We start from the raw sequence: 16,310 nt of genomic DNA on the forward strand, positions 1-16,310 counted from the left end.
GCCTAAGGCCCCACCCCTTGGAAGGAGCCTCGGGCATCTGAACTAATCAGGTGCTTGCGCCGCCCCCGCCCCCCCTGTGCATCACATATCACACATATTATCTTTGCCATTAAATAAAAAGTAGCCCTAACAACAGTGACAGGAGGCCGCTTCCCCTGTCACTGCTGTTAGGGCTCTGCACATGTGTCAATTGCTCACTGAGCGATTGATTGGTCACATTTGCATGCAAACTTGATAATGCATCGATTGCTGCTCGAGAATCTGCCAGAGAATTGACCAACAGCGATCCAGTCAGTATCTTTAGTGCATCTAGACTCTAGTATATACATCATCCTGATGTCTGCAGAGAACACCTATTACAAGTAAGCAACTAATGCATTTTTGCTTATTATCAATCTAAAGTTTTAATTAATTATTTTTTATTTGGTCTATTTTCTGGAATGGTGATTTTTTTTTTGTGCTACCCTCTGTTTAGTCACTTCAACTGCTTCTATCCAGCCTTTCCTATCTCCTACCTCTCACGAGCCTCCCATGTCTTTTTCATCTTCCCTCCCTCCAGCCAACTTCTTTCCCTCCCTCCACAGCCCTTTCTCCAGGGAGTTCTTTTTTCTATCTCTTCTTTTCCAAAACACAGGATCAGGTGCCAGAAGTTAAATTGTTGAATTCATAATGCTTGGCATGTTTATATTACTACCTTAAGCTATCTTGGTTGCTATCTACTGACATTTATTCTGAAAATTAAGATTATCAGAAAAACAACTTTTGGCATGTCTTGCAATTTCTGTAACTGTAACATACCCCCATCTTTTCCTAACGTGTCCATAGACTAACATGCACGCGTTAATGTTTAGCGCGCGCTAAATCGATTAGCGCACCTTAGTAATAGAGGGCCATAATATTTGTAACAGTTAACAGAAATTTTTCAAGCATCACACTTCATCATTGCTTTGTTCCCTTATGACCTGTAAAATGCAAATTTTTTATAACAATTCAGTGGGTCCTGTTGACTAAACAGCACATAAGAAAGCATTTCAAAATGGTCCTGTTCTTCTTTTCTTTTTTATGCATGCATATTACTATGTATGAAAACATTAGTGCACAGTAATCATGATTTCTTTCTTCCCATGTTAGCTCTTTGGTGCAATCAAAGGTTTTTCCGAACTCTGAAGAAAAAAAATCCAGAGGATCCTTTTTCAGAAGTCAAAGACCCTCTTCCTGAAAAGCTTAAGAATTCTGTTGTAAGTTTGTTTTCTATAGTTGTTGTGTGGTGGGGATTATTGGTAGCTACTTCTTTATAGTGTAGTTATACAGTGGTGGTCAAAAAGGTTTTACTGACTATTACTGTCTTTGTCTCATGAAGAATTTCTTAAATGGAAGATCCTAAAAATTGCTTTAATGTAAATATTAAATATGTACTCATTACTAATTAATAAAGATTTTCTTAATCATGTGAGATTGATATCTGATATTAGGTATTTTGTACTCTGACAGTAATTGCTATAAAAAATCATTGAAATGCTTCCAACCTCTTCAAAAATCACTGATTGTATGATATCAATTATATCTTGTTCACCAAAATTAATCAAAAGTATCTAAAGGCAAAAAAATAATTTTATGCAATAGTTTTTATAGTGTTATCTAGTTATTGAAGGGAGTTTCTAAACCCATTGATTGTCAATGAGGCCAGTATGTCAAAATCAAGCCATTGCCAAACCTGGAAAGAGGTTTACTATTATCTCATAGGAACACAGGTGCAAATAACTTTTAAAGGCTTTTCCTCCAGCACATACAATACTTTTTAGATTATGCTGTACAGCTTTAAACACCACTTTCTTGTACTCACCCTGATGTTTAGCTCCTGTACTCAGTGTTTTAAAATTGCGATAGCCAAGGTTTTTATTTTTTTATTACTGCATGTTTAACATCTTGTTATAATCTATGTTCCCATGGAAAACAGGCAAATAGTCACAAATTTGGCATGTTATCCATGTAAGAGCCCCTAGCACTAATGCTTCAATTTTTTTCTTAAATACACATTTCTTAGTTGGTAATGCCCCAACTAATGGGCTGGTATCCCTCCAGCATGAAATGCCAGACCTTGAACTTAATTTCAAGTGCAGTAAGTGAGACATTCTAGACAAGTGGGTTATATCCCAGTGGCCAGGAGAGGAATCCACTCTGGATTTTTTCTCTGACCCTCCTGTATTTCACTGAGAGCTCTACTGCTACCTGTAGTTTTTCCCTTCTGCACGCGATTCTGATGGAGTGTTTCTGTTCTGCTCTCCCTTTTTTATTATATTATTTTCTTCAGTGTTTTTCATCCCTTTTCAGGGTTTTCTTTGTGCTCAGAGCGTTTCTTCAGCTCTGCCTGCGTAGAGAAAACACAGACTCCAGTTTGTAGCTGACTGGACGATCCCAGGTGCTACCTGTTAACCGGCTTGCATTTGTTTCTTTGGAGCTCAGGGCTTTCCCCACTTTTTCTTCACCTTCTCTTTTGCAGGGGTTCGAGTGCAGGCTGTTAGGCATCCTTTGGAGGCTCAGTGGTGTCTCACAGGACACCAGCTACATTTTTGCCTCCACCCTTTCACTAGCATGTCCATTGGTCCATGGAGGTGGCAGTATAGTCAGGCACCATGTCCGACTAGCAGCCCGAAGATCATAATCAAAGAGACATTCCCAGCATGAGGTAGTGATTTTCTGATTTCAGCTACTTTAAGAGAGCTGAGGCAGGCTGCAGCACATTTCCATCACAGGCCACAGTGAGGTGGATTGGGGGGGAATTTCACAGTTTTAGAAATTTCTGCATATCCCCCTGGAAGAAGCAACAGTGCCATTCTTAACCTCTCCCCTGTCTAAGCAGGTGACGAAATGGGCAGTTATTTCTTTTTTCAGGGCTTGGCAAGGCTGAAGGTTCTGTGTGAAAGGATGCAGACACCCCACAGCCCAAGAAGCGCAAGGTCAAGTCATCTAAGGGTGACTCAACCCCCCAGAGGCTGGAGGCCTTCTCAGAATTTATGAAATTCTTGTGGCATTCCTTTCAAGATAGCTGTGCTTCTCCTGCACAGTTCCGCTCCATATCGGACTTGTTTCTCAGCAGTTTTGCCTCTTTAGGCATGTCCTCTTCTCATTCAGCCACTGTTCCTGAGTTAGCTGGCCCTGATTTGGGCGATGCTTATGATGATGATCAGCTTGCAGACCCCTTGTTTTCCAGGGGCGCTCTTTTTGTAGAGGAGGGACAGTATGCTGGATCTTTGGATCCTTCTCTGACTTTAGAACCTGAGAATGAACCCACAGTTCTGCGTTTATTTGTCTGCTGCTTTGCCTGATCTCATTTGGAGACTTTGCAAGAGTTGAATTTAGTCAATTAGTCAGCTCCTTCTGCCTCCTCATCTCTCCTTTGTGTAGTTCAAGCTCAATCTTTTGCTTTTCCCTGGCATCCTGATATGAGCATTCTGATCTCGGAGCAATGGGATTCCCCAGAAGGAGGTGAGGAATATGTCCTATTTGTACCCTATACCGAAGGAGTACCAGCAGCTTCTTGGTTAGCCTAAAGTGACTCTTTTTGGTTGTGCAGGTGACTAAGCACACCTACCTCCCAGTGAGAGTAGCCTTAGAGGTGGACTCACCAGCCCACTGTCTAATCCAGAGCAATCTGCGAGCAGAGATCTAATATGCAGATACCTTATCCAGGACCCACATAAAGTCATATAGGGCATCAGAAACTGGCTATTGGTTGGTTGTTGTTCTAATGTTTCCTTTTTGAGCAGAACAGTTGATTCTTGAGAATGTTCTCATTGGTGACCCTACTTCACATACTAACGGTGGAGCTCTTTGTGCTTGGGTACTAATTACAGGTGGCAGTATAGCTCTCAGTGAAGTACAGGAGGGTCAAAGAAAAAAATCTAGAGTGGATTCCTTCTGCAGATGGCTTGCAGCCATTGGGATATAACCCACTTGTCTAGAATGTCTTACCTATCTCCTGGAAAAGATATTAGCAAGGTAAAACCATATTCTCTTTTTATGAAGGTGTTTTCCAAGAGGCAAATACAGGAGATAAACCTTTTTGATAAATCCTAACCTCTTGAGAATTAAAAAAAACTTGGATGTTTTCCAATAGTGTCCATGTTTCATGCAATGAGTGACACACAAAAAATAAAATATCCATTCAGTTTTGATCAACTGTCAAAATCTGTGCAACGCAGTAACAGAACAAATTGAGCTTTTTCATTGTTCTTATCAATTCAGAGTTATCGCTTCATATGTTAATCCAGGGATGAGCAACCACAATCCTCAAGAGCCACAACCTGGTTGAGTTTTCAGTATTTCCACAATGAATATACATGAGATTGATTTGCATATATTGCTTCCATTGTATGTGGATAGATTTCATTCAAATTCATTCTTGAAAACACAACCGGGTTGTGGCCCTTAAGGACCATGGTTGCCTAGTCCTGTGTGTTAACCATTTTCTTTCTCTCACAATGTGACCATAAACATTTCAGAGAGATCACATCCTGGCATGGCTTTTAGCGCCGTCAATGAAACAATTTTACTACTGAAAATAAGCTGGACTTTCAGAGGTTTCACAATTTCTAGTACCTGAGCTCAAAAGCTTTTCTTATCTCTGTGCTGCAAAATGTTCCGACTACTAGTTTCAAGTTGCATTCTGGCTTCTGCTGCAGTACAACTGGAACAGAATGGGAGTCTAGAACAGTAGATATTAGATTGTTGGGGTTAAAATGCTTTTCGTTCCATCTCCATTGTGCTTTGTCAGAATCAAATTTTGTGTTTGGAAGTGATAATGTCCTCTGAATATGCAAGAGGTAGATGGGAGGAGCTTACTGCTAGGGGTGTAGTAAACTTCAGAAGATTAGAACACAATGTACCTTGTCATTTCTATAAATGTGTATAGATAACCAGTATAGATAACATGGGAACATGTATTTTTCATGTCAATTATTAAAATACTTTTTTCTTTCTTATTCCATAGAATGAGCGATTACAGTCGGATCTGATAGTGTGCATTGTGATTGCTGTGTTATATTTTGCTATACATGTTAGCACAGTGTTTACAGTTCTTCAGGTAACGTGCTATTATTATTATCTTGGATTTTGTCTTCACACTTGGGGGGAGGAAAAGAGGAAAGTTAGATTACAGGAAACCTCTTTTTACTATCCAACCAACCAAATGCAATAATTACTGCTTTCCTAATGAATGGGCAAAATCATTTTTAAAGAGAGAGTGATACTTTTCTCTCCATGGATTAAGGCACTTGTGCCCTTTTAAAAAAAAAAAAAAAAGTACTTATATTGTAAATGCAGCCTATGCACTTATGTGCCTTTTTATAAAACAGGTTCTCAGACTGATCCCCAATAGTGCAGAAATGCTCGTTCACAAATGTCCATGTGCTTGAAGCAGGTGTAAACGTGCATGTATAGCAGGCAGAACAAAAAAGATAACTGCAGAAAATGTAGAAGGTGCCGGAATTTTTAGATGTGGATAGGTACTTCTGCAACTTTTAGTTTGAAGGCCTGTCCCACCCCCCACACCGAAGGACTGCTCACATACCTCCACCCGGAATGCCTGCGAGTTCCCCCTGGCCTCCCACTGGTGTCCGACTTCCCCCCTGGCCTTCCCACACCGTTTACCTTTGAAGAGCAGCCTGCACAGAAGATCGCAGTGTTAGCGATGTTTGCAAACAGCTTCGGAGCTGTTTCCTCTGCCGCCAGACGCCAAGGGGGAGAAAAGCAGATGCCAGGGGGGGAACCGGACAGCAGCACTTCGCGACTGACCCTCCCCCCTCGCCCTCTAAAGCAGGTGCGGCAGCGACCGGCCAACAAGAGCAGCGCTGCTGCTCCTGCTTTAGGGGGCGAGGGGGGAGGGTCAGCCGAATCGGGAAGCCGATTTTTTTTTTTAAAATTTTAAATCGATTCGAATCGATTCACCCAAAGTGAATCGGTGAACCGATTCGAATCGTGAATTGGGCAGCACTAGTCTAAGGAGCTTTAAAAACTTTGTTTTCTTTCAATATTGTGATGATATTATATGAAATTTTTCCTTGTATACTTTAAGCTGTATTACTGTAACAAGAGTTTGTTCTTGTAAATATAATTTGAAATTGGAGAAATAAATATTTTTAAAAAAAGAAAATGGATCCCTAAATGTTTTCCCATAAACACAAAATGAAAGAAACCTTTAGTAAATAAGCCTCCAAGATAATAAGTCCTTGAGAGCACGGAAATACCAGCTACACCTGAAGCATAACTCACCTTAGACTTAAAAAATCCAAAGCCATATTCAACAAGATGAAACAGATTATTTCTGCCACAGCTATATGATACAATGCATACTTTTTAAAAAAAAAATTTTAAATCAAATGACCCATTTTTTTCCCAAGATGAAAACTATGAAAAGCACAGTATTCAGCTTCTTAGAATATAGCCCTTCATATTTTATTTCTTAAACAATATTGGTGATATATCATTTTAAAGAACAAACTGTAAAGTAATGTAAAAGTGTTTGTTTCATTTTAGTGCCATTCTCTTATCTGAAGCTTATGCTTTTGCTGATTTATAGGATGCATAATTGTAACATTTTGTTTTCTTTTTATTTTAGCCTGTCCTGAGTTATGTCCTCTATGCATTGGTGGGCTCAGTAGGCTTTTTAACCCATTATGTGCTGCCCCAGTTCCGAAAACAGCTTCCGTGGCACTGTTTCTCTCACCCACTGTTGAAAACTAAAGAGTACTACCAGTTTGAAGTTAGAAGTAAGTAGTGATTTTACTGAATCATGTATTAAAAGAAGTGGCTCAAAATTACAAAATATTTTCTCCAAGGACAAGCAGATGGTATATTTTTACATGTGTTTAACGTTATTCATGAAACCCAGTACAGACATTGCCAAGCGCACTGTCAACTTAAAATTTTTAGGCAATGCCAGTGCCTTCCTGCCCGATGTCTGCTCCCAGCACCATCAGGTCTAAGTTTTCCACAAAGCCAGAATCTGTGACTTCCTCAGTGCATTAAATTTTAAAGTCTTCCTTTGTGCCTTCCCAATATTGTTTTATCATTCTTTTCTTCAGAAGTCTTCATTTTTATTGTTATCCAGTATTTTCTTTGATTTTGGTTCATTTCTGTCAATTTATTTTTTATTTTTGGCCTAAGGGTCATTCTGAGGCTCTTTTTCTACCCAGGGAGTGTCATTGTTTTTCGGTATACTTTCCACTCTTGTTCCCTGGGCCATCAAGCCCTCCATTTTTCCCTCCATGCCAGAGGATGTCAAATGGCTTCAAAAATACACTCGATGTAACGACCATTTCAGGCCTTGACCCCCACAATTAGTATGTTCAGTGTCTAAGTCTAAGTGTCTAAGACCATTCAAAAACTCAACAAATTTAGTGTGAACTTTTCAGTTCAGCATCAACATCAAGCATTGTGGGAGATTCAGGGCCCGACGCTCAACATGCATTAACACCGGCATCAGTATCGATGCCACGTGCACCAATGCCACATAGAGAACATGGAACATCGGACTCTCTTCAGAGACAAGACTCAACATTGACTTTATCCATGCCTCATGGAGTAGGAGGCGCTTCATGTAAGAAACTTATAGAAACATAGAAATATGATGTCATTCTCTAGTTGTGGAATCTGTTTTAAAACGTCCAAGGTCTTAGCCTCCAAAAAGGGAAGTCAGAACATTAGATTCCTTTGGCAAACACATTTTTAATCATCTATGCTAACAAATAGAATCTTGGATTACCAATTCTAGATTTCCATTTATTTAAAGTCTTTAAACAACATCCAGCCTTTGAGAAATTCCTCCCACAAGAAAAACTTATAAAAGTTGTGTAAAAACTTGTTTACTACAAGGAAGTTTCTGGCTAGAGGCATTTTCGATGCAATTGATGATTCTTCTCGAGCATCATCAGGGGCAGTAGCAATGCGCAGCTTATCTTAGCTCAGGGTATCTGATTTTGAAACCTCAAAACAAGAACGCCTCTCTGATGTCCCATGTAAGGATGATGATCTGTATGGAGACAAAATTGAAGAGGTGGCTGATTGTATTAAAAACATACAGATACTATGACAACTTTGTCAAAGCCACAAACCTCTAGATCTTCTTATAGAATATTCTGTTCCACCCAGACATTCTTACTATTATAATATGAAACAACATTACAATCGGCCATCTTCATCATCTTCTAGGCCTAATCGGTGCTGCCTTGCAAAGCAACAAAAGTTGCAGTCTCATTTGCAATCAAAGCAACAGTCATCCTTCTAACTCTTTTCTAGAGAGCATTTCCAACATCTTCCTGAATCTGTCTCTCGATCTCCCGTTAGGAGGCAGTTTGCTCTTTTATCAATAATGTTGGCCTCTTATTACAACAGACCAGTGGGTTCTTTGAGTTATCACTCAGGACTATAAACCTACATTGGATCAAGTCCTATCCCCTTCTCCCACAGAATACATGCATACATTAAAAAAAAAAAATGGTATGTATACATTCTCTTATCCCCTACTTCCTGCCCTTCTTCCCCCTCCCCTCAAAAGTATGTTTTGTGAACCCTTCACATGCTTTTTAAACGCTCTGAGATGGCCAGTTTACCTTTTGTAAATTAACATTTACTTGTGTAAATAACAAAATGCCATCCTCTGTTTGCTCAAATAAAATTATATATAAGGGAAAATAGACGTTTATTTTTCTTCATGAATTAAAGAGAACTGTAAATACCCAGAGAAGGTTGAATGCAGGGTGCTTCTTTTTGATGAGATAAAATGAAATAAAGTGCTTATTTTTCATGGCATAACAGAAAATATCTGTGATCTGGCTGTCTCTCAAGGTGAGAGAGCAGACGTCCATGAGAAGAGGTTCAAATAATGCTATTTGACAGAGACTGGAAAGAACTTATAAGTGGTGTTGGATGAAAGAGTCTCTTTCCTCAATAAGTTTTTAGTCTGTAAGATGCCATCAGTTTCTAATTTTTGTGACTGCTAACTTGGCTACTCTTCTTTTCTTGTCAGATGCTGCACATGTGATGTGGTTTGAGAAGACTCATGTCTGGCTCCTCTTCCTGGAGAAGAATGTTATTTACCCCTTGATTGTCCTTAATGAGCTCAGCAGTAGCGCCAAGGTCATTACCATCCCAAAGAAACTGGATAAAGAGTAAGCATAAAAGTCTGGAATTGTATGAATAAATTGCAATTCTGGAGTAATCAGATTCTTCAGATATGTGGTCCTACAGTATGTTTTTAATTTTCATCGGAACATTCATTGTTTCTCAATTTTTCTTTTGAGAGCTTTCTATTAATCCTAAACATCACATGGCATGGAACTTGGAGCCCCTCTGGACACCTATACGAAATATTCATAGAGATACGGTGATTAAAGCAAGTGCATTGTTTTCAAATTGTCACATAGAGAGCCAGTAGATCAGGGCTGCCCAAGTCCGGTTCTCGAGATCTACTGGCAGGCCCGGTTTTCAGGATATCCACAGTGAACATGCATGAGAGAGATTTGCCTGCACTGCCTTCTTGGTATGCAAATCTCTCTCATGCATGTTCCTTGTGGATATCTTGAAAACCTGGCCTGCCAGTAGATCTAGAGGACCGGACTTGGGCAACCCTGCAGTAGAGAAAAAGAGTCCATAACTCAGATTTTAGGCTTTCTCAGTTCTAGCCCACTGCACTAAGGGCTCCTTTTACAAAGCCGCATTAACGGCTTTATCGCACGCACATTTTTAGCGCCTGCTAACCCCTGCGCTAGCCGAAAAACTACTGCCTGCTCAAGAGGCAGCTAGCGCGGCCGGCAAATTAGCGTGCGCTATTACGCGTGTTAAACCGCTAACGTGGCTTCATAAAAGAAGCCCTAAATGTTTGGCTGTTGCTTCTCCAAAATTGTGTACGAGTTAATGATCATAAAAATAGGCATCTGACAATTGCTGTTCTAGTTCAATAGGAACAACAGTCTTGGACCTGTGGGCAATGTCTCTCTGATCATGAGATCTAGTGTAGAGAACCTCATTTATATTTTTCTGCTCCACCTCCTATTACTCTGGGCTGTCCTGTAATTCCTCAGTTTTCTTTCTACATGCCAGATGGTAGGAGCCTGTCTGTTCTGCTCGTGTTTATTTTTCTTTAATTTTGGGTTTTTATCCGGTCGTGAGGCTTTTTGGTGCTGCTATAATGGGATCTGTTTATACCTTCTCAGTGCTGTGCTTTATATGTGTTTATGAGAAGTTATTGAGATTTAAAATTGGGTTTTATTTAGTTCAAATCAATAGTAACTCAGATCAACAATCTAAGGTCAGATTAAAGAAATATGTAGAAACTTACAATCTCTATGTCTCAGTAAGACGTTATGTTTAATGTTTCCACACAGAGTCAATTCCGCATATTTACTCTAGTTTACCCCTTGTGTAGTGAATGGACTTGAACTTTGCTGTCAGGCTAGTACTGCTCTAAAATGTCTGCTTTAAAACAGAATTTCACTGTGGCAGCATTTCTGATGTTAGCTCAATTTGAATAGATTTTTCTCACCTCTGCCCAGGAAGAGATTGTCATTTCCTCCCTTTCTGGCAAGGCATCCTTCTCCATGGCAAGGCAAGGCTGGAAACCACTAATTCTATCTCACATTCTGTCATGCTCTCACTCTTTTATTCTGGCTCTCACTCATATTTAATTCTCTCACATTTTCATTCTCGTTCTGCTAATATCCAGGAAATCCATTGTTATATAGGATTTGTCTCCATAGCCATTAATGGTAAATCCCATAATTGGCAGTTGACAGGCTAAGTAATGGAGCTTGGCAGGAGGGTTTAAAATGTGAGAATTATGTGTCACCATCTGAATGGTGCTGGCAGAAGAGATGAGCACAGCAGCAGCAAAAACCAATCTGCTGCTGCTGGAAAGAAACACCAGTAGTAGTGTCCCACTCAGACATCAACCATCCATGAATGCAACTGCGTGATGGCATTAACAACCTGAGGAAAAACGCAGTTATACAACTAGAAACCTCGTTATAGGGGTTTTCCTGGTACAGTGGAAAAATCAAAAGCACTAGCTATAACTCACTGCTGACATTTTGAAATGAACACATTTTGAACACTGTTTTTTTCATTTCCTCACTACTTGGTTGCTTTTTTAGATTTGGAGCATTAATGATCACCATCGCAGGTCTGAAACTGCTTCGATCTTCCTTCAGCAGTCCAACCTGTCAGTACGCCACTGTCATCTTTACAGTGCTCTTCTTCACCTTTGATTACAAAGCTTGGTCTGAGACGCTATTACTAGACCTCTTCTTCATGTCCATATTATTCAGTAAGGTAAGTCCACATGCATGCATACTCGAATAATTCTCAGTTACAGTACTTGCAATCTAATTGGCAGACTAGATGAAATGCATGCCTTTGCCTATTGTCACATTCTCTGTTTTTTGAGCTAGTGAAACTAAAAATAGTGATGCTAATACTATTGCTTTCCAATGAAAGTACAAGTTGTTGAGAGCTCTGCTTTTAAGATACATAAATTTCCAGGTAGTTGAAATTGAGGAACCTGACTGAAAAGAGATATAAGATAGCTCAGAACAAGAAAAGATACTCTGGATTTTTGTACTCTGTGTAAAATGTGGATCTTACTTAGCTAAAGTAATTTATATTTGTTTTTCTTCTCCTAGCTTTGGGAACTCTTTTATAAATTACGGTTTGTGTACACATACATTGCTCCCTGGCAGATTACATGGGGATCTGCTTTCCACGCTTTTGCCCAACCTTTTGCTGTACCTCGTATCCTTCAAATGCCCATGAATTTATCTCTGATTTAATAACACTTTCTTATGGATATACTGCTGCTACTTTCATCCAAGGTTAATTTGTATAAGCTACTTAATGTCATCTATGCTGCAGAAGTGTACTTAGGATGTTACAAACCAGTGACAAAATTTTTCTTGTCTGAGTAAGTCTAAAGCTAATCTGGAAAATATACATTTATAGAACTAGAAGAAAATGATAGGATATATCTTTTTAGATTTCAGAAGGTGAAATGAGGGCATTTATAAACAGTATATAATTTTTAAATATAAAACACTCATTATCCAAGGACAAGCACGCAGCATATTTTCACATGTGGGTGATCTCATCCACAGAGCCTGGTACGGACAGTACAAAAGCGTACCATCACTTTAAAAAAACAAAAAACAAAACTAGAACTGCCCATACTGTGCATGCACAAGTGCCTTCCCACACACTTCTGGCTCGCAAGACCATCATTGGTTCGTTCTTTTCTGTGGAGCAGAGAGGATGCTTTTAGAGTTTCTCTAAGGCTGCCTTTTTTGTATGAATGTTTTATGCATATATTGTATGCGTACTTTTTGTGCCTTCCCGTCGTTTAGTCATAATTTTTAATTCTCTTCTTATCCCTTTCATTTGATAACCAAAATTTTTAATTTTTGACTCTTATTTTTTGGCCTACTGGCCTTTTTCAACCTGTTCTAAAGTGCGGAGTGTCGCCCCTTTTTTCGGTTATCTTGTACTTAACCTCCTAACCATTTAAGTCTTTTTACCTCATGTTGATGATTTTCCCATCCATGTTCAAGGTTTTAAGCGAGTTCAAACAGTGCACTTGGTGTCAAAGGACCATTTCAAATATGGACCCATACAACTGGTGTGTCCATTTCTTGCATGTTCTGCTCTATGTTGCAGAAGAGGTCACTTAAAGCCAGAAAGTTAAGATACAAAAATTTTATCAGGTCAGCTTTGGGGACATTGATAATGTCTGAAAATTCAGATGCTGACACACAGCATCAAACATCTGTTTCTCCAGTGCTGCCTATTTCAGGGGAATCTGGTAAAAAAAAAAACCAAAAAGCTAAAAAGTGTAAACATATTCCTTCCTCGAGGTCTGTATCCACATAGTCTTCACCATCAAAGTGCTCTAAGCACCAACATGCAGAGACTGAATCACCTAAACATAGAAACATAGAGTATGACGGCAGAAGAGGGCCGGTGGCCCAACAAGAAGCATGCCCTAGAGTTGCAGCCCACACCAATGGAACTTTTGCAAGTATTGGTACCAGCGCCCTCAATGCATGATCAGAGAACTATTGCAGAAGGAACTAACTGGACTGCTGCAGGCACATACTATGCAAATTCCTGCCTTGACATTCCAAGCCTCTGCTCAGACTGAGCATCGAGCACCAACCTCATTGATGCACAATGTAGACTCAAATCATAGGTGTTCATTATACACACAACGTTGGTGGATGTCAGATACGTTCAACCTCAATGCACAGTGTCGAAGAACATCGCTACTGTCCTTCAGTGAATGAACTGAGACATATCATCGCTGTCCATCGGTGTACAATGCCGAAGTACAATCCCAGCGGCCACTGGTGCACAATGATACCAAAATCTGCAATGGAGTAGATATGCTAGATGGTGTGAATAACATGAAGAAAGACCTGGCGAAGCTTGAAGAATGGTCTGAAATTTGGCAGCTGAAATTTAATGCTAAGAAATGCAAGGTCATGCATTTGGGCTGCAAAAACCAGAGGGAACGGTACAGTTTAGGGGGTGAAGAACTTATGTGCATGATGGAAGAGCAGGACTTGGGTGTGATTTTATGTGATCTTAAGGTGGCCAAATAGGTTGAAAAGGTAACGGCGAAAGCTAGAAGGATGCTAGGTTGCATAGGGAGAGGTATGGCCAGTAGGAAAAGAGGTATTGATGCCTCTGTATAAGACTAGTGAGACCTCATTTAGAATATTGTGTATAATTCTGGAGGCTGCACCTTCAAAAAGATATAAAAAGGATGGAGTCGGTCCAGAGGAAGGCTACTAAAATGGTGTGTACTTAAAGATCTCAATCTGTATACTTTGGAGGAAAGGCGGGAGAGGTGAGATATGTCGGACGGCATCATCAAAACAAGCTGGCCTAGCAAAGGCCCCGAGACTCCCGGATGAAACCGCTTCTAAATTAATCCTAGCGGCAGCTGTGTGACCAAGTTAAAAAGCATACAGCTGCTGCTAGAGACATGAGAAGTACTGCTGGACAAGGGAGGAAGGAAAGGGAAGGGAGAAGGGGTATTGCTGGGCAGGGGGAAGGGGGAGGATGGAAGGGAGAAGGGGTACTACTGGACATGGGGAGAGGTAGAGGTGCTGCTGGACAGGGGGCAGGGAAGAGAGAAGAGGTGTTGCTGGACCTGGTAGAAGGGGAGGAAAGGAAAGATTCTACACACTGGAGGGGAGGGTGAGATGGTGGATGGGGAGATAGCATATTAGCTGTGAGTGGGGTTGGGGGAGGGAGGGAAGGAAGGAAAATTGTTACAGGAGGAGTGAGAGTAATAGGAGAGGGAGAAATGGAAATGGGGTGGAGGAAAGGGAGAAATGATACATGGGTTGGGGAGTGAGAAGTAAGGATGCCACTCGAGGGAAGAGGCAAGTAGAGAGAGAAAAAGTGTGCAGGAGGCAGAAAGGGTTGGACTCATGGAGAGGGTGAGATGGATGGGAAGGAGAAATGCCACACTCGGGGGGGGGGGGAAGGAGGAGAGGGCAGAGAGTGAAAAGTTGGACTCATGGAGAGAGAGAGAGATGTTGGTTAGGGGAGGGAAGGAAGACCGGAGGAGAAGCATGCAGGAGGAAGAGAAAAAAATGTTGGACTGGTAGAAAGGAGGGAGAAATGTTGGCTGGGAGTGGGACCAGAAAGGAGGAAGAGAAAGGAGATGGACTGCAGGGGGCAGAAAGGAGGGGAAAGAAAAATGTTACACGGGGGGGGGAGGAAAGATGACTAAAGGAAGGAAGAGATACCAGACCAGGGAATAGAAGGGAAGGAGGGGAGTCTGGTAGCGCAATAGTTATAATAATAATAATAGTAGTAGTAGTAGAGAGAGATGCCAGATTATGGGAAGGAGAGAAGAGAGATGCCAGACTGGGAAGAGGGAAAGGAAGGAGAGAAATATCGGACCACTGGGAGGAGGGAGGGAAGGAGAGAGATGTCGGACCACTGGGAGGAGGGAGGGAAGAAGAGAGATGTTGGACCACTGGGAGGAGGGAGGGAAGAAGAGAGATGTCGGACTACTGGGGGGAAAGGAGGTAAGGAGTGCGATGTCAGACCATGAAAACGGTGAAGGAAGGAGAGAGAAGGGAAGGGAAGACATGGAAAAGTAGATTTTGAGAAGAAAGCAGAAAAATGGAACAATTGAATAAGTTAATGTCAAAGATGGATGCAAGGCAGAAAATGAAGAAGGAAAGAAAAACAGGCAATGGATAAAAAGGCACTGGAAACATAGTTAAAAGCACAGAAAAATAAAGTCACCAGACAACAAAGGTAGGGAAAATGATTTTATTTTCAATATAGTGATAGAAATGTGTCAGTTTTGAGAATTTATATTGTATATGTATATGAAAAATGAATGGAAAAAATTGCATTTCAATTTGTAAAGGGGGCGGGATTTGGGGAAGAGTGTGGGTGGGTCTAGCGTGGAGCTTGGGAGGTCTGTGGTTGGGGTACTTAGTTGATATTTGTTAGACTTCCCTGCTGGCATGCCCTACTGGCATTTCAGGGCCTGTCTGGAGGGCCTCTTCGCATGCGTGGATGTTGATGTGATGATGTCATGCATGCGCATGATGTCATCATGGTGACGTCCACGCACTTCCGGGTGCCTCGAGCTGTGGCCACTACCTTTAGTGTGCCCCAGCTCGAGAAAGTTTGAGAGACATTGGTCTAAAAATTCCATTCCATGACCTCATGAAAGAGTCTTTGTTAAAAACAAACAAACCTGGGAATCTCCTCTCAACGTCCAAGTATCACCAAACAAATTGGACAACTTCTATAGAACCCAGTCCTGATTTTGATAGACCACAATTACAACATCAATCTTTGGTCGTAGTCTGCCTTGAAGAAGGCATTCAGTACCAGAAATGCCAGTAATCCCCCAAGGAGAGAAGGTAGAACTCTAGATAAATTTGGATGCAAAATATTCCAAACAACCATGCTGGTAAACAGAATTTTAAACTACAATTTTTACATGACAGTTTATCTAAAATCTCTGGTTCTAAAGATCTCTCTTTATAACCAATATATTACATCAGAATATCTTCACTCGTACTATCATTTAGTCAATAATCTTCTCAAGACAAGGAAATACATGGCTCGTTCTACATTTGATGCCTTTGAGATTACCCCTCAAGCCTCTGCAGTATTCATTGCAATTCGCAAACAAGCTTGGCTGCGGATATCTGATCTGGATGCCAACATTCAAGACCATCTCTCTAACATCCCCTGCATAGGAGATGATTTATTTGGAGAACATAGAA

At 40.7% G+C, this 16,310-nt stretch overlaps 1 protein-coding gene across 1 annotated transcript in view; it reads left to right on the forward strand.

Annotated features, from left to right (window-relative positions):
* Positions 1–16,310, forward strand: part of PCNX1 (pecanex 1) — a 311,984-nt gene that overhangs the window by 234,829 nt on the left and 60,845 nt on the right. The window contains 7 exon segments of the mRNA XM_033952015.1: positions 1,132–1,171; positions 1,173–1,238; positions 4,991–5,083; positions 6,617–6,767; positions 9,026–9,167; positions 11,148–11,325; positions 11,676–11,784. Of these exon segments, the coding sequence (XP_033807906.1) occupies positions 1,132–1,171; positions 1,173–1,238; positions 4,991–5,083; positions 6,617–6,767; positions 9,026–9,167; positions 11,148–11,325; positions 11,676–11,784 (779 nt within the window).

This window comes from Geotrypetes seraphini, chromosome 7, assembly GCF_902459505.1.
Source record: "Geotrypetes seraphini chromosome 7, aGeoSer1.1, whole genome shotgun sequence".
NCBI lineage: Eukaryota > Metazoa > Chordata > Amphibia > Gymnophiona > Dermophiidae > Geotrypetes > Geotrypetes seraphini.